General features: G+C 50.5%; 1 protein-coding gene across 4 annotated transcripts; it reads right to left on the reverse strand.

Annotated features, from left to right (window-relative positions):
* Positions 1-262: 262 nt before the first annotated feature.
* Snapc4 (small nuclear RNA activating complex polypeptide 4) lies at positions 263-19,963 on the reverse strand. 4 transcript variants are annotated; one of them, XM_035446063.1, is made up of 23 exons: positions 19,829-19,963; positions 17,163-17,305; positions 16,697-16,743; positions 15,531-15,698; positions 15,253-15,378; positions 14,511-14,589; positions 13,955-14,036; positions 12,851-12,955; positions 12,703-12,775; positions 12,178-12,342; positions 10,899-11,046; positions 10,545-10,651; positions 10,300-10,394; positions 8,518-8,612; positions 7,276-7,355; positions 6,640-7,005; positions 5,470-5,797; positions 5,123-5,193; positions 4,771-4,890; positions 3,980-4,007; positions 2,118-3,574; positions 1,170-1,276; positions 263-521 (listed from the first exon to the last, which is right to left on the reverse strand). In XM_035446063.1, the coding sequence occupies exons 2-22, from the start codon at positions 17,290-17,292 to the stop codon at positions 1,178-1,180; spliced, it is 3,969 nt and encodes a 1,322-aa protein (XP_035301954.1). In that variant the 5' UTR covers positions 17,293-17,305; positions 19,829-19,963; the 3' UTR covers positions 263-521; positions 1,170-1,177. The 4 variants fall into 4 exon arrangements, with proteins under 4 accessions (XP_035301954.1, XP_027278754.1, XP_027278752.1 ...); XM_027422953.2 differs by having other exon boundaries at positions 4,771-4,881; positions 5,470-5,896; XM_027422951.2 differs by having other exon boundaries at positions 5,470-5,896.
* Positions 19,964-20,430: the final 467 nt, after the last annotated feature.

Raw genomic sequence — 20,430 nt, forward strand, 5'->3', positions numbered from 1 at the left:
TACTATCGTGAGGGGAGCTGCTATTGTGGGGGGGGATGCTGGTTCTAGGGATCTCGCCTAGGAAGGTACAGGCCAGCTGACATTTTCATGAAATGGGAAGAAGAGCTATTCCTCCATTCTCCCTGCTCTCTGGTGAAGTACTGGGTCTAGGGGCTGCATGGGCAGCCAAGGGTGTGGGAGGCTCTCAGGACTGGCAGGCCACCACATCCTCAGATGCTGATGGGTACCCAATACCAGAAGACAAAACCACAAAAGGCTATGCATTGCTTTTAAAGTAAAAAATAGACATTTATTTTATTCCTTCAAATATGTGGATTTGCATTTTGTAACAGTTAAGCCTGTGACCACATGGCCACTGCTATCAGAGTCCCTGTTGCTTGCTGCAGACAGGTTAAGTCTGCAGGCCTGCAGCTTCCTGGCCTCCGCTTCCTCTTGCAGAGGGCTGTGGGCTTCTGGTCAGGCCTGGGCTCTGCCTCCTGCCTGGTGTAAGAGTAGGTTTCTGGACCCCTTGAGTCCTTGTCCTGAAACACAGGGGTACTCTTGGTAGTGTTTTTACCCCAGCACCAAGATAGACCCCACAGATGGTACTGCTGAAGAGCAGGGACTAAGCTAGCACTGCAGTATGAGGACAGGCAGTACAAGTTATGGTGGCTTCACAAGCCAACTAGAACATCCTGGATACCTCCCCTCACGGTTCCATCACCTTCCTTGCTTACCCTGACCTGAGCCCAGGGACTCAGCAATGAAAGCAAGTTACAGTCTGGGGTCTAGGGTCAGAGAGACCACACAGGTAATTATGTTGATGGGCTGCATGAGGCGAACACTCAAGACCTACACTGAGTCAACAGTGCCCCTCAGAAGAGCAGTTAGAGGTTGCTCTGAGGAGCTGATACCACAGGAAGGGAGGGGTAAAACTCAAGGCACAGGGGAGTAATGCCAAGGACTAAAGACACACTAGGCAGCATGGGGCTTCAGGTAGGGAAAGGCGGAGGACCAGGGGCACTAAGTATTCCAAAAGCGCCTCCAGAAGCCTTGCCCTGTTGGCATAAGTCAGCCTTCAGACTTGATCCCCACCTCAGCTTAGCTGTTCCCAGAGCAGGCAGAGGAAGCCCAAGCTTCTGTGTCTCTTCCTGGCTGCAGGGTGACAGCCTCCATCCACAGGGACTCACCTTGCTGCTCATAGTAGCCTCCGTTTCCGGGAATGCCGAGCATGCCGAGTCCTGAGCACATCAAGGTCATCAGAAGCATCCAGGTCCTCACCAGGACCTGGAGCTCTCTGAAACAATAAAAGGCCAGGCCAGGGAAGACAAGTGACTCCAGACAGAATCGGCAGGGAATGGGAAAGGGAGGACTGACGAATACCGCCCCGGCCCTAACACGTGCTTCCCCAAGACATGCTAGCACATGAGAGCAGCTAGGTCCTAGCTTTCTACACTTTTGCTCCTCAGGTAGGATCTCCAACCATAAGGCAATTCCATGGTAACCAATGTCCTACTCTGAGGTGCAGGCTAATGGAGACAGACAAGACTATATCCTAGAGATCCCCAGGTGGGTAGCACCACCAGGAATAGAGTGACAGCCGTATGAAGGTTCTGTATACCTAACCCTTGCAGGGGAAGAGGCTTGGTACGGCTTCTTGGGAGCAGCCAGGGAGGGAAGGGAAATAGGTCCACACATTTTGCCCCTAGGTTCCTATGGGAACAGACTGTCTTGCCAGGCCAGCAATCTGTGAGCAAGAGATGCCTGGGAGTAACTCTGTACCCATGAGAGCACGAACAAGGGCAACAACTACCTCCACTGTACCCACAGCACTCCCCCTCCCAGATCATGTGTTAGGCCTGCCTCTCTACCTTGCGTTCAGGTATGTAGTATGTGCGTGGGGTGGGGCTACGTCATAGTAGAAGGCTGCCTCCCTCTTCTGCTACAGCCAGCCCAGGAGAGGCAACTTCTTCTAAGAAGCCCTTTCCCAACCGGGCAGACTGGAAAGCTTCTTCCTCCTTTAGAAACCCAAAGAATACTCCCTTGCACAACTTCCACCTGCCTAGCTCACCACTCCCAGCAAGCCACACAGGCAGGCAAGGCACTGCAGGACCCTTTGCTTGTCCCAGCATCCTTACCTGTTCAGGGTCTGTAGCTGCTGGGCTTGCTTGTATCCTGCAGGCCAGACAATCTAACTGCCTGGCCCTGTCCTTAAGTTCCAGGTCACCAAGGAGGTCTTCACTGTCACTTTCAGAACCAACAGCCACAGCTGGTGACAGGGTGGTGGGGACACTGTTGGGTGGCAGAGTGGCCAGGAGTGCAGGAAGGGAGAAGAGAGCCAGGAAACGTGTCTTTAGCAGGAGGTAAGCTGGGTTGTCCTGGAGCTGCCTCTGTACTAGCCCCAAGGAAGTTTGTAGGGCTTCAGCCTTGGGCTCAGATTGGGACCCAGCTGCCTGGCTGGTCACCAGAGAGGAAGCCTTCTGCTCCAAGTCCTTTTTATGGAGGAGGAGGCTGGACAATGCTCGCAAGCTGCACAGAGAAGGGGGCTGATAGGGCATCCTGCTCCCTAGTGGGGGCACACAAGCACCTTGGCACCCCTTCAGCCATGTCAGTGTGGCTGTCTCGCTTTCCTGGGAAAGCAGACTTAGGTCCAAGGCCTTCTTTTCGGGTCCAGATATGGTTGGTATTTCCTGGCCCTGAGGACCTTTAGGCTCTGTGTCTGTACTGGCTGGAAGCTGTCCCAAGCAAGCAGGAGTCGTGGCAGGGGAAGGTAGCTGTTTTGCTGGTGGTCCTATGGTATCAGGGGTCATCACTGACTGGGGGAGGCTCACAGCTGGCACTGGGACAGAGAGCAGCTTCTGAGTTGTGAGTACCCAGTTGATAGGCAGGCTGGCCTTGGCTGCCTGGGGCTGCCCGCTTGCCTGTGAGCCAAGAACTGGTGGTAGACTGAGGGGCTGTACAGGCAGCTGAGTGGGGCTGGGGGATGCTGGGAGAAGGGGCAAGACCTTGGACAGGCCCTGCTTCTGGGATGTGACAGAGGCTTGAGACTGTCCTAGAGTACTCAGAGGGCAGCCTGTGGGGACCTGCCTGGGAGCCAGGGCCAGGCTCCTAAAAGCAGCAGGGGCTGCAATCTGGGTCCCTTTGTGGGAAGCATTTAGGGGAATGGTTTGCTGGATAGGGGGCTGCTTGTCTGTGGCTGACATCCCAGTCACCTGCCAGGAGCCAGAAGGACTTGAACTGACCATCACTGGGGCCACAGGGACAGAGAGTTCTACACTGGATGTTGCAGGGCCTGCTACTGGGGAACCCTGGGGGGCTGGAAGCAGAGGGGGCTGGAGGATCACAGGTGAGGAGATCAGCAACTGGCTGTTGATGGCAGTGAGGGCCTGAGTAGCCTTCTTAGCACGAGACTCACGGAGCCGCTTCTCACGAAGCAGCTCAGATACAGTCTTGGGCTTTGGCCGGAGGCCACCTGGAGCTGCTACAGGAACTTGGAAGGAGGTAGCTTCAGTCCCGCACGTTCCCAGCCGTGGACGCCCTTTGTGGCTGTCTCTCTTTGTAGTTTGCTGACCCGGCATGCTTGGGAGGAGGCAGCCTAGAGCAAGAGACAACTAGCTTGACGAGAACTTCAGGCTCTATGCCCAGGGACACCAGCAAACCCATGTGTGAAGCTTTAGCTTACCTCATGGGTCCCCAACCTAGGACACTCTGTTCACAGAGAGGGCAGCAGATGATAGAGAGAGAGCCCAGTCTACATCTAACAAGCTGTGAGAGCCTGGCTCCTTAAACCTCTAGCATCCTCAAAACTAGGGCTGCTGGGCTCTGCCCTCATGTGACACAACAGGTGCCTCGAGCCCTCAGTGGCTGCCCAAAGTTGAAAGCCCAAGCAGTTCCAGGTCCCTCTAGCCTATTTTCAGGGTTACTGGCTGTGCTGCTAGAGGCTATGGCTCAAATGCATGGCATTTCCCACCATAAGAGAGAAAGATGTGGCAGATGGTACCTGTGCTGTTCTTGGCACTGGAGAATGCCTGTGAAGAGAGGAGAGTCAGCCTGTAGAATCTTTGCTGGATCCCATTAGTTCTTCCCACTCACCACCCACTCAACTCTGGGGGCCTTCCCATCTTCACTGAACACAGGGGGCCTGAGAAAGGACAACAGTGGCTGGTAGGCTTCCAGCAAAGCTCCGCTAAAGGCTACCTGGCCAGAGTTTGTCAAGTAATTATTGGTCAGTGTGGGGCTCATGGGCTATGGGCACCAGAGTTCTATTTTGGTTTACTGTCTCCCCAAGTGACAGGGTTCCAGGGTGAAGTCTTCCCCAAACAGAACTCATGAGTTTGGTTCCTAGAACAGATGGTGTTACTGACTTGCAGATACCAGGCCTTGCAGATGGCAAGCCTACCCCATAGCCTACCTTGCCCCTACCTCAGACTCTAATCAGGCCTCCTGTGGGGTAGGTCATACAGATGCCACCCTGGAGAAGGTATGGTAAGGGCTGTACTGAGGGAGAGCCAACTTTTCTATGGGAATGCCTGGGAATTGCCCCTCCGAGGAAGGGTTGACACTGAACCTGGGGAAGGGATGGGGGAGGATGAGCAACATTTGTTCTTACTCCTTTTTTTTTTTGAGATAAGGTCTCATTATGTAGCCCCAGCTGGCCTAAAACTCGCTATACTGTAGACCAGGTTGGCTTTTAACTCACAGAGCTTCACCTGTTTCTACATTCTAAGTGATGGGATTAAAGCAGTATGCCCCCATACTCAGTGTGACCTTCTTGTTCCCAGTGTCTGTTACCTGCAGAAGATGAGGTTGGGGGTTCTGGGTGCTAGGCTGGAGCACTGCAGGTGGCTGGGCCTTCCTCTCGCGGACCACCTCCATGCAGCCCACAGCATCAATCTGCAATAGCTGAGAGACCTGAGAATAAGAACCTCCCTGTTCCACCCTGCACTGGGCCAGGCCCAGCAATGGTCAAGGAGATGGAAAGTTGCCCTGACCATGGTTGTTCCAGAGTTAGATCCAAATTCCTCAAGCCTCTGACTGTCCGGGGAGGTCAGGACAGTTTTGCAGCCTCCAGCCTGGACTTGGGCTCCATGCATGCTTCTTTACCAGAACAGGAGACAGCAGACAGCAGTCTTCTGGGGCTTACCTGAATAAGCAGTGTGAATACTGGAGTGCTGGTCAGGTGGGCACGCTCTAATTGTGTCCTGATGCTGTCAGCTAGAGAACAAGGTCAGAGCACAGAGTGGCTCCAGTTTTGAAGCTCCCCAAGACAGTCTGGGGCAGAGCAGCCTTAGTGCTCCACATTACCTCAAAGAGCAGAAGGCAGGGCCCCCTAAGCCTCTCACCACTACCCCAAACCCAGCTGGACTCCTTTATGGTTTCACCTCTCCAAAGAACCCAAATCAGGCTACTCCCCTATGGTTCACTGTGCCACAAGGAGAAGCACTTCCACTGCCTGCTCCCACCCCAGCTCCATAGAACCCTAGGTAGTACCTTGGGTTTGCACTATTGCAGGTCTCCTAGGAGCTTGTGTGCAGGACAGGTTGATGTCACCCACCCAGGGTATCACAGCCAGCAGAAGCCTGTGCTTAAGAAGCCTTCGGTGCAGAGCCTGTCGCTTGCGTCTCAGCTTATTCTGGAAAGTTCCATGCCACAGCCGCCGCAGATGGGGCACAGCCACATTATCACCAGGGTCAGACTCTGAGTGTGAATTAGGCAGGGATGGCTGCCTCAGTCTTTCCTTCACCAGTGTGTGGTTCTGGGTGGCTGGGCGGGCCCTGATCAACTTCAGCATTTTCTCCAGGGGCACTTTCACCACATGCTGCATGTCAAAAGAGACCCTGTAAGGCTGACTGCCGCAGGACCTGGTGCAGATGTAACAGCTCTTTGTGAGACCCGGTAAGGCTGACTGTGGAAGGACCTGGTGTAGATTAACAACTTTTTGTGAGACCCCATAGCACAAACCATCAACACCATTTGCTATTTGGGACAGTGCTCTGTGGTAAGGCAAATATGTGGTCTTCAGGTAGGGCTTGGCTTAGCTCCCTCTCTAAGGGATGCTCTGGCCCACACGGCAGGCAGGACCATGGCTGAGCGGACTGTACCAGTCTTCCAGCAACCCCCTGGGCAGGGCAGCCTATGCAGCCCACAAGGCTGCTGTAGCCACTGCCAGAGCTGTGTCCTGCCCCAGGTCCCAACTCTGAGGATAGAGAGGGGACAGGTAGATGCATATGACCAGACAAATTGGGGACACTGCACAAGGATACCTTGTGGACTCAGCAGTTGGAGGTGGGGAACTGCCCACTCAGGTGTGCCCTGAAAACAGATGTCCTTACAGTCTTTAAAGCAAATGACTTAGGGACAATGGAGGTTGCATTGTGAAGGCCACTACTACTGCACAACTCTGAAAGCAGTCCTAAGCAACACATTCTAGTGAACAAGAGGACATGGCTGTGGCCAGGTCAAAAAGCAAACTACCAAACTGTCCAGAGTGCCAGCATTAGTGCCCACTAAGAGCACAGAGCACCCACTACTCCACTTTCCCACATTCTAGAGTACACCTTGCTGGCTGGGTCCTCTTTACTTGTTATGTGAGTGTCTGGTAAGTGTAGGAACTGGACCCACTCTTACAACAGTGCTGTGGGTCTCACAGGGCATCTGTACCTGGCTTATCTGAGGAGTGGAGACGGTGGTGGGACCTTCCTTGTGGTGACTTTGAGTGGTGTCAAGAGTGCAGGAGGCAGCACGGTGTGCTGGGTAGCACCCTGCCCCTTCTCTCTGTGACTGGCTGGTGATCAGCCTGGTAGGAACCCACAGGTCAATGTCTGGCACTCTGTACTGTTGAGGAACCAGTGCTCTGCCATTCTCCAGAGGCTCTTCCAGCTCCAATTCTGAGTCTTCACTGCTACTGCTGCTGCTGCTGCTGCTGTTGCTACTGCCATAGCCCTCACTGTCGCTGCTGCTGCTAGAGCTCCACTGGCTACTACGATTGGGCCTCCGCCCCCTCCTCCTCTGGAGATGCTGCTGCTTCTGTGGGGAGGAAAGGGCTGCTTCAGGTCTCAGCTACTCAGGCGTGCTGGTGACAAGCAAGCAGGCTAGCCTTATAGAGGTCCCAAGCATGAATACTTCCAGGGGTTGCTGCTGAGGTATGGTCTCCCTCTGCCCTGGGCCTCCTGAAAAGGGTATGTAAGGGCCAGAACCTGTGCACTCCCCTCCCTTGCCTAATCACTCCCATAGGTTATGGGCCTTCCACCTGAGCTTGAGTAAAGCATATACAGAGAAAGCAAACAAATGTCTCACCCTGGCCATTATTTTCCACTTGCTCAGACATTGGGAGCCTGACCGATGGGGCAATTCAGAAGCTATTCTTGCCCAATGACCTGCAAAAACAACCACAATCCAGCCTCTAGGATTGAGGCTAAGTAATCAGGATGTCTTCCCTCATGTACTTGGCCAGAACACCTGTGTCTGGCAGCATCTGTATCTCAGGGCTGACCAAGCCCTTGAGGAAGTTCTGGCACACACAGAGGTAGGAAAGGAAAGTCACTCTCCAGGCCCTGGTGCCTCTGTTGCACTAAGGCACTAAAGAGACAATGTCCATGCTTTGCTCCTAGTGCTGCAGAGGGACACCTGTAGGTTGCACTTATGGGGAAGTGTATCAACAGGTGACAAAATCCTTTGTATTTTGCATGTCCCAGAATCATAGTTAGCTTTTTTCTGAGGTGGGATCACCGGTGCCAGCAAGATTTAGCTACAAATGCTCACTACTGCCCTGTAGTAAAAATTGGGAAATACTGGGCTGGAGAGATGGCTCAGAGTTTAAGAGCACCGACTGCTCTTCCAGAGGTCCTGAGTTCAATTCCCAGCAACCATATGGTGACTCACAACCATCTGTAATGAGATCTGGTGCCCTCTTCTGGTGTGCAGGCAAACATGCAGGCAGAACACTGTATACATAATAAATACATCCTTTTTTAAAAAAATGGGAAATACTGAAAATACCAGTCACAAAAGATTTGAGTGAACATCCCAGAGGCTCCTCTGCACAGAACACCAAGGCAGCCCCTGAAGCAGGACCAACGTAGCACAGTTGTGACAATGTTAGGTGACACAATGACTGCAGGTGCATGTACATAGAGGCCAGGGGTGAATCTTGGGTAATGCTCTTCAATGCTCTCCCCCTTGTGTTTTATATTTGTGTGTGCCAGGATTAAAGGTCTGTACCACTTTGTCTGGCTTCCCAATTTCCTAGAGCGAATATCCACTCATTTGTAATGGAGAGCATGGGGCTGGAGCTTAGAGGCATGCTTGCCTAGCCAGAATAAGGTCCTGGACTCCATCCCCCACACCGGCAGTAAAACAAAAGAGCATTTGCAATTGGGGAGACACACTGCCACTTGTCAAGAATGAGCACGAGGCAGAAGCTGGTATCAGGACAACAGCCTGAGATCTGAAAAAAACACAGGTCTCCAGATGGGCTGTAAGAATTCACAGTATGTATGGAATCAGCAGCTACAGAAAGGACAGTTCCCAACAACTCACCAACTCCATACTTTTCTATTAATTGGATCAGCTGTTGTTCTTCTTTTGCGTTCCATCGTCCCTTCTTCAAGCTAAAATGTAATCTTCTGATGTAGCTGAAAATAGTGTGGAATAGAGGGAGAGTTTAAGACCCCTCCGCTGCTCTTCTGCCTTCTCCAATGATGTCTTAGAGTGACACCATAAGCATATAAATGAATAAAAATAAAGACAAGCTAGACTTGGTCAAACATTTAAAAATTTTCATGCCTTAGGGCAGTGGTTTTCAACCTTCGTAATGCTGCAACCCTTTAATAATAGTTCTCCACGGTGTGGTGACTCCCAACCATAAAATTATTTTCATTGCTACTTCACAACTGTCATTTTGCTACTGTTATGAATTCTAATGTAAATATCTGTGTTTTCCAATGGTCTTAGATGACCTCTGTGAAAGTCATTCAACCCCCAAAGGGGTGCTGACCCACAAACTTAGAACCACTGCTTTGAGGGCTCTGGTAAAGAAGGTAAAGAAAGTTGAGACAAGACTGGTGTATCCATGAAAATCCTGCATCTGATAGGTACTTACATCCAGAACACATAAAGAACCCTCACAAGTCAGTAATGCAAAGACAAGTAATTTAAATTGGGCAAGGGACTTAACACGTTTGCCTAAAGAGATGTACACATGTAAGAAACCAGTAGGTGCAAGCAAGGAGGCTCAGCAGTTAGTCACAATGGGCTGCTGTGAGATGCTACTGTGAGAGTCTACTTCACAGGCACTTGGAGGGGTGTAGTCACAAGCAGAGACAGTGACAACAGGAACAAATACCGGGGGCCGGGGCGTGAATATAGAAAGCCTGAACCCTCACATGCTGCTTGTGGGAGCACAAAATAATAGTCACACTTTGCACAAAGTCTGGCAGCTCCCCAAAAAGGCAAACACAAGAGTCACTGACCCAGAGAAATAAGCACACCTTGATAAACACTTGTCCAAATGGTCAAAATGTTCAAGGCTTGTGCCTCTTTTATCCAAATGTATGGAAACACAGCATCTACCAGAATGCTCTTCCTTGCAAAAGCCAGGACTCTAAATTTGTATCCCCCCATTTTCTTATTAACAATGAACAATGTTTTACAAACATTCTTATCCAGTACAGGAGTTCCTGCCTGGGCACTTGAGTTTTGCAAGTAGAGACTACACGATACTATCCGGCATAATGCTGTTTCATGTATATGGTTTCTCTGGAGGCTGTCCTCTGCTCCCCAGGAACACTTAGTAGTATTCGGTTTTCTTTTTTGTTTGTTTTAACAGCTGCCCATACCCCCTACATATATGAAATATTTCACTGTGGTTTTGACTTGCATTCCTGAAATTAGTGACTGAGCATCTTTTCATGGGCCTTTTGGCTTACTTGTGCATGTTTAGAGATAAGTCTGTTGACCTTTGCCTGTTTGAATGGGATTCTGTGGGATTGCTGAGTGTAGATTGTAGGGTAATTTACATTAACAAGGTAAAGTGAAAGATGTCTGAACAAACCACAGAAAGAAACTAGGGAGAAAAGGAAAGAACCCCAGTAACCTGATAGGGACCTTCTCATCAAAATGTGGGAGACATCTGCAAGAGTTGCCACTAGCATTTGATACCTTGTGAACAACAGAAGTATGAAAGTCCTGCTTCCCAACAGTGCCAACCCTAGTAGTATGCAAAGCTCCTGTGGACATAGCACTTTTGGCTGCTGTCACCCAGCCTGCCTATAGAAGTGTGACTCAAGCAAGTCGCTCCTTCAGCCAGTGCGGGCAACTCACCGGTCTCTGCACTGGGCATCGCTCCTACCTGGCACCTCTTCCCGGATTTTAAACCAGTCCTGCGCCCCATACTTGGCAACAGCTTGAAGCAACTTCTGCAGGAAAGAAGCGAACAGACAATGCCTTCACGGGATAGCCATGTCTTCCCCACCCTGAGGTCTGTCCACTTAAGAAGGGCATATGACTGTACTAAGGACAGCCAGGCAAACTTTCTGGGTACAGTTTGCTCTGGGTGCCAAACTTACAGCATCTTCCTCTGGGGTCCAGAATCCCCTTTTCAGGCTAGGATCCAAGCTTTTGGTCCAACGGTAGATCAGTTGCATGGAGTCTCGTCCTTCCATGAAGTAGACAACTGGGGACAGAGAAGACTGGGACTCATCCATCTTATGCAGGCAATAAGCAGGGACAGAGGGGACTCCCAGAAGCTATGGAGAGGAGTTACTCTGGTCATCAGGACCTTCTCTCCCCCTTCCACCTCTCCCTAGTACAGCTGTGAACTCTTCTACAAGTCTCTGCTTCTAGGCACCTAGGGCCTCAGAACACTAGGGTGTGGAGCAGCTCAAGGGACTGGAAGATGCCTTTTGGTGTGGTGGGCTTACTCTTGCGGTATGGAATATGGTTCCCAACACGCATCTCTTGGACCAGCTGGGTGAGCATGTGGTCTTCCTCTTCTGTCCACTCTTTGCGTTTCAGGGCTTTGTTGTACTGCTGGAATTTCTGCAGGCACTGGAAGGCACTGCGGCTTGTCTTCCCAAAGCCAAACAGAAACAAATGGGCATCATTCGGTTTCACCTTGCACATGCAGAGACACCCAGAGCAGCCCCCGCAGGGGCTTACAGGAGATAGGTAGGTCTGAAGCACAGGTAGCACTCTGTACAACAGAGCTCTCCTCTTCTAGGCTCCTGTGGAGTGGTAGTTTGCTAGACCATGGCAGGGACCCAAAATAGGAGTAGCTTGGAGAGGGTTCTAATGGCTTATAAAAGAAAACCTGGCCATAGACAACTATGTTGCTAATCCCAGCATTTGGGAGTCTGAAGCAGGACAAGTGCCATGAATGTGAGGTCAGCATGGGCTACATTGTGACCTCCAGGCCAGCCTGGACTCAAGTGAGACCCTATCTTAAAAACAAACAAGAAAAATCTTGTGACAGCTAACTCAGATGTCCAAACTACACTGCCAATTCCTAGAGGGATGGAAGGAGATGCTGTGGGAATGCCTCTCAAAGCCTCTCAGAGAATCCCTCTAGCTCTCAAGTTCTAAGGCAGGCTATTTAGAGCCTTTGATAGGCAGGGATGAGGAGCACACCTCAGGAAGGAGAACCCAACAGATAAGCCACAGGCACGTGACACTGCTGCTGCACCTGCCCCATTACTCATCCCCTCATGGAAAGGCTTTACTAGTAGACTCACTATCTGAGCCAGATCTCCAGACACAGGATTTATGGGGCTGGATGTGGTAGGTGCTCAGCTATAGTTTGCTTCTAGGCCTTTTCCCACAACAAATACCAAGCAAAGAAAATGCAGCAAATGGTCACATTTTCACCAGACAAGATGAAATTTAAAGCTAAAAAGAAGATAAAAGAGACATTCTTTTTTTCTTTCTTTCCTTTTTTGGGGGGGTTTTCGAGACAGGGTTTCTCTGTGTAGCCTTGGCTGTCCTGAGATCTGCCTGCCTCTGCCTCCAGAGTGCTGGGATTAAAGGCATGCACCACCAACACCTGGCTCAAATGACTTTCTTTAAAAGCACAATTTACCAAATAAATTATTTCCTAAGATTGTGTGTACCAAACTATACAGCATGAGACTGAGCTCCACCCCAAGCCCAGAAAAAACCTCATGTCCTCCCAGACTTCCAAGGTCCACAGGTCCCGGTCCTTACCCCTAGCTCCTCTGCAACCAAATGCCACTCCAAGTGGCTATGTGTGGCAGCAATGGCTTTCAGTCGCTCTACCTCCTCTGTGCTCCATTCTTGCTTGTTGATGCTCGGGTGCTCAGAACTCTGCCAGAACTTCTGGATTTCCTCTGCACTGCGGCCTCCTTCAAACTGCACCCATGAGAAAGAACAGTCTTCAGAGGGGTTGCTGATGCCAAGCATATCAAAGACATAGCTCCTGGATGGGTTGTCACTGCTGCCAGCCAGTGGCTTCTGTGGCCATTAAGCAAGTGGACCCATTTGTGTAGCAAAAAGGCACTGAGGACTGTTCATCTCAGGAAGGGCACCTTGTTAGTTAGGGAGGGTGCCATGAAGTCCTTTGCAACTTCCAATAGTGCTAGGCATACTTGACTGGAGAGTTTATAGTGGGTTAAGGCACAAGTGAAGGTGTGGCTTAACAACTTAGTTCCCACCCACACTTGGCTTAGAAGCCCTACTGCAGCTGTGGGCACCCAGACCTCCCTGACTTACATTGATGTTGGAAATCTTTTCCCAGTCGTGGTTATCTAGCCGGTTCCCCAGCAAAGCTTCCTCAGGGAGCTGGCTAAAGGAAAAGACAAGGAGCTGGTATCATCCGAGGCTTGCAGTGCTTCCCTGGACCCAAAAGGCCCCAGCTTACTTGATGTCCTGAATCTCTTTCTCTGCTTCCTTAATCTGCTTTTCCAGGGCCTGCCTCTCCAAGTCACTGGAGACTCGGGTCTGCTTCTCGTGTAAGTACTCAAGCCTGCAAGGTAAGTATAGTGGAGGAGGTGTGGATGAGATGTACTAAGTAAGCTGAGGCTCTGTTCTCTGAATTGCTCTTGTGCAAGTCTCACAGCTCAAGGTTGGAAAACCTGCACAGGAATGTGCTCTCTCTCTTGCCTTGGTCCCTTACCACAAAGGAAGCCCTGGTACCACCTCTGGGGTACCCCTACCATCAGAATAGAACCATCTAGGGCAGGAGTTGCTAGGTTGTTTGCAGAGGCAGATAGATGGTAGCTGCTTGCATCTCAGAGACCGGATCCTCTGCCAATTTTGGCTTCCAGGACACAGACATCTCAGGCAAGCCTGACTTAGTTCTGCAGCTACTGCCTTCAGCAAATTGCAAACATAAGGGGTTGGGAGAGAAGAGCTGGCTCTCTCACACTTCAGGAAAACCATCATTCTCTTCTCGAGCACACAAGTCCAGAGGTGACTCATACCCCACAGTGGTCCAGTTCTGAGAGACTCATCTGCTCTGATTACTCTATCCTTAACATTGTCAGCATCATGTGGCCACTTGGCCCTTTTTGATTACACAGACACAGGAGGTGTGGCTCTTCAGGTACAGCTGACACTCTGCCCCAGAGGACATCTGTTTCCAGCCAGTTATCAAAACAATAATGCTCTTGATTGTGTACTCACATCGGGAACTGCGTGATGCCCTTTGGTCACATGGTAATTACCCATCAACACACACATAAAGTTGGTTTCACAGACAGGCCCAGAAACCAGAAAAGAGAATTCCAGAAATTGCCTACAGCATGTAGCTAAACATGGATGCTCACTCTGCCCCCCATGCTCCACATTTGGCCACAATGCTGGGCCACCTTCTTCAGAGCAAAGGATAGACATCGACATCACAGTGCTGAAAGGGCAGCAGGAGAAAGAAAAGACAGAGCATGCCACGATGAACCTCACCAGCCCCACAGGTGCCTGGCTTTCATCTGTGGGGAAGGCTAAGATGACCTGTTTCAGGACTTACTTCAGCATCTTGGGCTGAAGTAGGCGCTGCAAGCGATCACTCACTACGGACTTCCTGAGCAAGGCTTTCTCCCAGTGCTTCCCTGAAGAGAAAGAAATAGTGATGTGATGTTATGAGACTTTGCCTGCTCCACAGACACACATGTCCACTGAATCTTCTCTACAATCCTAGCCCACCCCCTGCTTCCTGCTCCAGAAAGGCATTGGCTACATCTCTGGATGCCAGTAGGGCAGCCAGCCAGAACACCTTCCGGCCCATGATTCCACCCTCCACCCAAAGCCTAGCTCAGAGTATTCTTTCAGGGTTAAGTGTTCTGAGAATAGCTAGAGTTGGGAAGGGCTGTGTGCGTGGCCCAGCCTGCATCAACTCAGCACTGGAAAGGCAAAAGATCAAGTGGCCAGTCCCAGTGATCAAGGCCTTCAGGAGCCTGTGAAGCCACAGGAGGAACAGGCCTGAGAATTACAGGATCTGCCTAGCACAGGCCAGGCTGTGGGAATGCCCTCTGTAATTTCTATGGCTAGTGGATGCCCACCCAAAAGCCTGTCTGAACTCTTACACTTGGTCACCAAGAGCTGTTCAAAGGCCTTGATTCCCTGGGCAGCCTTCTCTCGTGTGTCTTCATTGGCAGGAGGCCCCTGTCAGAGTGTACAGTATCAGGACATGGCACACTAGACACACTCACCCTCCAGGGTCCCCATGGAGACTCAGAATCTTCTCTCTAGCCTCCTTACACACTGCCCACATGCAGGGCAGGGCCAAGATGTCTGTATTACAAGTTACTGCTGAGTGAAAAACCCTGGGCTTGATACACCCAGCACAAGGAAGTAAGTAGCCAGAGACTCCAGTTAGACATGTGAGGTCACGAGCACTTTCAGATCTATACTACTGACTTGTTAAATGCTGTGATTCTATTTCAGGAAAACACAGCCCAGAGGGCAATGTCAGTGGGAGGCCTTGACCTTCATTAAAGGATGAGGCAGGTTTTTTTTGTTTGTTTGTTTTTGTTTTTTTTTCCGAGACAGGGTTTCTCTGTGGCTTTGGAGGCTGTCCTGGAACTAGCTCTTGTAGACCAGGCTGGTCTCAAACTCAGAGATCCACCTGCCTTTGCCTCCTGAGTTCTGGGATTAAAGGCGTGCCACCAACGCCTGGCTGGGATAAGGCACTTTTAAGGAGGATAGAAAATGTTAACCCAAAGACCCAAGGGAACTTATGAGCACTCACAACAGGATGTGAAGAAGACAGCCCTTTTCTCCTAGGACATTCAACCAGCTGCTGAAAGAGGGGTCTTTACTACTTACCACTCCAGTGACCTTGTCCTTGAAGTATGGCTTCATGAAGTGGCCTATGTACATGTATGAGGGCAGGCTTTTGCCATCCTTCACCTTGGAGCATTTGGTCCCAGACAGATCATACAGGATCTCCTCCTGGAATAAAAGCAAGGCCATCAGTGAGCAAGTAGAGGAAGAGAGCAGGTGGTAGGTGAATAGATCCACTCTGAGCCCTGTCCTGGGAACTTGATCCTGTGGGACGCTGAGGGTCAGTAGAGCTTATATAGGCCTTGAGTAGGCTATTGTACCTGCTGCTCCTGGTTCTGGGCTAGCAGCTGGCTAACCTCTGCCAGCTTCTCCTGAATCACCTCCTGGTAGACCATATTTAGCTGCAGACAGGTCTCAGGGTCTTCAGGAAGAGCTTTGTCCTTGGGGTCCTCCTCATCATTGCTGGCCTCGCTCCACCTTTCTTCTTCCTGGTTAGGAGCCACAAATGGCAAATGAAGAGATAGCAACACCCTCCTTGTTGCCACACTCAAGCCCAAGTCCACAAGGGTCACTGAGGCAACCCTAGTAAAAGCCCACTGAATAGGGAGGAGTTATACTTGGAAACAGAGCCCACCACCCTCAAGCTGGAGTGTGTGCATCTTTTCAAATCAACATGAGACCTGCTTGTGAAGCATAGGCTGGGGTTGGAGGTGGGGGTTGGTGCACCATAGCAAGCAGCTTCCATTTTTGCAACAGATATCTCTGTGAAGCCTGAACTTCGCAGCAAGTTTGTTTTGTCCCCATCCTCAGCACCGCAAGTGTCAGATATTAGTAAGGAAACTGCCTGAATAGCCTGGCAATGCCAAATGTCCAATGACTACAGAGCTGTGTCAGTCTATTGAGCAGATACATAGTCCTTAAATACTAAGGGACTCGATTCTTGTTCGCTTAGTAAGGAAATAAGCAAAATATAAAATTTTCCCCAAATAAAATGCCTAAAATGTTCAAAACATGGTTAGCAACTCTGGTATGAAAGACAAATCTCTGGCAGGTGCTTTTCTAAGTCATTTATGGTAACCACTGTCTAGACTGGGAAATAGAGGCACAGCAGGTAAGTTGTGGAGCAGGGCCCAGACATGTGGTTTGCTGCTTCCCACATCTGATGTTTTTAGTGTGAGTGCAAGAAAAGCCAGCAACTATGGTTACCAGCCGGTTAAAAAGGTTACTTCTGCCAATAACTTTAGTTTTGATAATAATTTGTGTTCAGGGGTACAGCTCAGTGGTAGAGTGTGAGCCAAGTATGAATGAGTACCTGGATTCCATCCCTAGTACCACAAAGAAATAATACTCTGTGAGCCTTATTTTCACAATAAATGGGCAGTAGTTGTAGAAAAACCAACAGGGGTGCAAACCAAGCCCTCTTGGGCCAGTTTGGAAGGTAGCAGCAGGTGTGACCCGGCAGCCCAGCCTAGTAAGCAACAATTACCACGATGGGGGTACCAGTGGCTTCCAAGTCCTCATCAGGCAGGAGATCTGTAAGAAACACAAGCACACGATATAGAGTGGGAGCTTGGGTAGCAAGAACATGCTGCAAAGAGGGAAGAGTCCTCACAACAGGGCCCCACTGGAGGTTATCCACTAAGCTCAGAAAGAAATCCTGGTGTCTGGGTCATGGAGACTACTCAAGCTGACAGGCTGAACTCTGAGCTCTCCCCTCTTACCAGGATGCCACTGTTGCCTAGAAAGTCCCAGGCCAAATGGCAGCAGAGGCAGGTATGCACAGGTAGGCCCAAAGACTGAGGGAATGGAAGAAACTTTCTTGCTGAGGTAAAAGCAGAGGACAGTTTGGGCAAGAAACAGAGTCTGGCCACAGAGCAGTCCACAGCCTAATAGCTAATGGGTACATGCAGCTGCTCCAGCCATGCCATGCTAGGTCAGGTACATAGGCTCACCTGCTTCAGAGTCTGAACTGAGACTGGATTCAGAGACCTCCAAATGGACGCTGGAGGATCCAGGATACAAAATTCTTTCGAGCTCCTGGATCTCCTGTGTTATTTTCTCTCTCTCAGCATCTATGTCCATGGCTTCAACCTGCCTTCACAGTATTATGAAACATAAGAATCTGAGTGTACTTGGATCTCATCCTCCTTTAGATACACACTTGCTGGAGATGGCAAGAGCCTGTTCAAAAGCAGACAATGGGCTACCCAGATGGAGACTTAGGCTCAAGATCAGCTTGGGGGTACCATGAGATTAAGTCCCTACAGGCTGACACTTTACACCCAGGGACTCCTGTTCTTGACTCAACACCTGTCAATACACCTGAAAATGACCCTGCCTTCTTGAGGCTACCATTACCATAGGTTAAAAACACAGTCCACCTGTGTAGCCTCTGTGCCCTTGTGTCCAACCACAGGGAGTTGGTCACCAAATGCAGAAAGTGCAAAGTAAAAGATGTTCAGTCCTTGTGATCTAAACCATGACCACAGCTGCAGGTAGCCTAGCTGGACAGTGCTGAATGGCTAGCCTTTAGAGCAAGACTTTGCTTGCTTCTGACGTATCTTTTCAGAACAGCACCTGGCACACCATCCTGCCTGACACTGAGCAAGTATCTACTAAAGCACAAAGGAGACTTTCTCTTGGGAACACTAAGCAAAATCTGAGAGAGGAGGAAACTGGGGGTGAGGGTGGGGGGGAGTGAAAGACTATTATAGAAAACACAAGCTCTGGTGTGTGAGATGGCTTACCAGGTAAAGGTACTTGCTACCAAGCCTAATGACCTGAGTTCAGTCCCAGGAACATGGTGGAGAGACCCTACTCCAGGTTTTCCTTTGACACCTCACCACACACATACAGATAAATAAATATCATAATGATAGAAATCTGGGTGTGAAAGTTGGGCATAGTGACCCACACCTTTAGTACCAGCACTCTGGAGGCAAAGGTAGGTGGATGAATCTCTGAGCTCCAGGCCAGCTTGGTCTACAGAGTAAGTTCCAGGAAAGCCAAGGCTACACAAAGAAACATTGTCTGGGGGACTGGAGAGATGGCTCAGTGGTAGAACACTGGTTACTCTTTCAGAGATCCTGAGTTCAATTCCCAACAACCACGTGGTGGTTCACAAATCATTTGATGCCATCTTCTGGCATAAAGGCATACATGCAGACAGAACACAGAAGAAAGGAAAAAAGGAAGAAAGAAGAGTGTGAGCCAGGCAGTGGTGGCGCACACCTTTAGTCCCATCACTTGGGAAGCAGAGGCAGGTGGATCTCTGTGAGTTTGAGACCAACCTGGTCTACAAGAGCTAGTTCCAGGACAGGCTCCAAAGCTACACAGGGAAACCCTGTCTTGAAAAAAAGAGTGTGAGCCAGGCGTTGGTGGGGCACACCTTTAATCTGAGCACTCAGGAGGCAGAGGCAGGCGGATCTCTGTGAGTTCAAGGCCAGCCTGGTCTCCAGAGCGAGTGCCAGGATAGGCTCCAAAGCTACACAGAGAAACCCTGTCTCCAAAAACCAAAAAAAAAAAAAAAAAAAAAAAAAAAAAATAGAGTGCGGTGGCACACACTGTTTTCCTTTCAAGACAAGGTTTCTCTGTGTAACCTGGCTGGCCTCGAACTCTGAGATCCACCTGCCTCTGTCTCTCCAGTGCTGGGAAAGGTGTATGCCACCCCAGCCTGGTTGCATGCACTTTTTTTTGTTTGTTTGTTTTTGTTTTTCCAGACAGAGTTTCTCTGTGGCTTTGGAGGCTGTCTTGAAACTAGCTCATGTAGAACAAACTGGTCTCGAACTCACAGAGATCCGCCTGCCTCTGCCTCCCGAGTGCTGGGATTAAAGGTTTACGCCACCACCGCCTGGCCTGGTTGCTTACACTTTTAATCCTAGCATTTGGGAGGACAGACAGAAGGATCTCTGAGTTGTGGGTCATTAGTGAGATCCTGTCTCAGACAAAAGTCAAACACAAGTTCACACTCAGTCACAAATGAAAAGAAACACTCTCTCCTGGCTTGACTTTACTATTGAGGTGTTGACAGCAGCCTTGCCTGGCTGCATCAAAACAAAGAAATTCCCTTCAGCACTGTCGTTCCTGAACAAGAAGCAGCCTTACTTCTAACCAAGCATGGTTAGAAGCGGCCAGGTCTGCAGATCTAGTAAAAACCACCGCCACTGGACCCCTGGCCTCCAACGAAAAGGCAACGTGTGTTTTGAGGCGGCAGGAATTCCATCTCTCCCCACCCCCCTATCGCGTTGTTCATGTGAAGGAAGAAAAAGTCACAGGTTCAAGTCCCAAGTTGGGAGCCCCAGGCCGCCTTCACTGACATCGGAGGCGCCTTTCTTTCTGCCTGTCCCTTCTAAGGGCATAAACTGACTCCGGGAAAGGCAGTTGAGGGCCCATGCACTGTGGATTCGATTAGCTAAGCTTGATCCCTGGTGCCGCGGCGCATAACGGGGAAGAGCAACGGCTCGAAGCACACAGCACGGTGTAAACCTGCTGTGTTTCACCAGATGCTAGACCTCGGCTGGGCTTGCGGGTTTCCTTTCCGGCAAGGTCGTGGCCACGCAGGGCCTCGGTTTCCTCACGCTGCCTCGTCCCTCCCGAGCTGCAGACCGCCTGTCCTTACCTTCTAGGCCGCGCTACACACTGCACAGCCTGTTCCGTCACCCAGGCGACCACACGCACATCACACTTCTGGAGGCCCCGGCACTCAGTAGCTCATACCGGAAGTCCCGCCCCAGGCCGCGGCGCAGAGCATGCTGGGCGGCTGCTGGGGCGGGGCTCTAGTCGAAGAGCTCAGCTTCCTCCAGGTTCTCTGGGAGCTGCACGTTTCGTCCCTGGTGTCCTGTATTTGTGTGAACGGTCAGTGAATGTGTCGCTAAAAACTGTCCTGCATTTGGCGAACTGAAAGCCCACAGCCTGGGACCGCCTGGCTGTGAACATTCATTCATTCAGTAACGTTCTGCCTGGCCTGTCTTAGAGGCCAACATCTCAACAGGGCTGGATAGGGGAATTGGGGGTTCTTCCTAGTGTCTAATAATGTGAGTGGCAGAAGCAGAGCAAAGGCTTAAGGTACAAGGCTGGTGAAAACCTGGCTCAGTGTCTTGTCAGTTGTGGGACCTGGGAAAGGCCATTGCCTTATGGCGTACTAAATAGAAGCTAGCTGCCCACACTACTGAGAGTGGGGACAGGGTGCCATTGTGAACCACAAAGAACTACAGTCACGAA

The sequence above is a fragment of the Cricetulus griseus genome, chromosome 6 (genome assembly GCF_003668045.3).
Source record: "Cricetulus griseus strain 17A/GY chromosome 6, alternate assembly CriGri-PICRH-1.0, whole genome shotgun sequence".
NCBI classification, from domain to species: domain Eukaryota; kingdom Metazoa; phylum Chordata; class Mammalia; order Rodentia; family Cricetidae; genus Cricetulus; species Cricetulus griseus.

Coding starts and splice junctions, on each gene's coding strand:
- Snapc4 (XM_027422951.2), bottom strand. CDS start 17,292: ATGGACATAGATGCTGAGAGAGAGAAAATAACACAGGAGATCCAGGAG. Junction 15,379..15,530: donor CCCAGAACCAGGAGCAGCAG/GTACAATAGCCT, acceptor CTTTTATTCCAG/GAGGAGATCCTGTATGATCT. Junction 8,613..10,299: donor GATGCCCAGTGCAGAGACCG/GTGAGTTGCCCG, acceptor CACTATTTTCAG/CTACATCAGAAGATTACATT.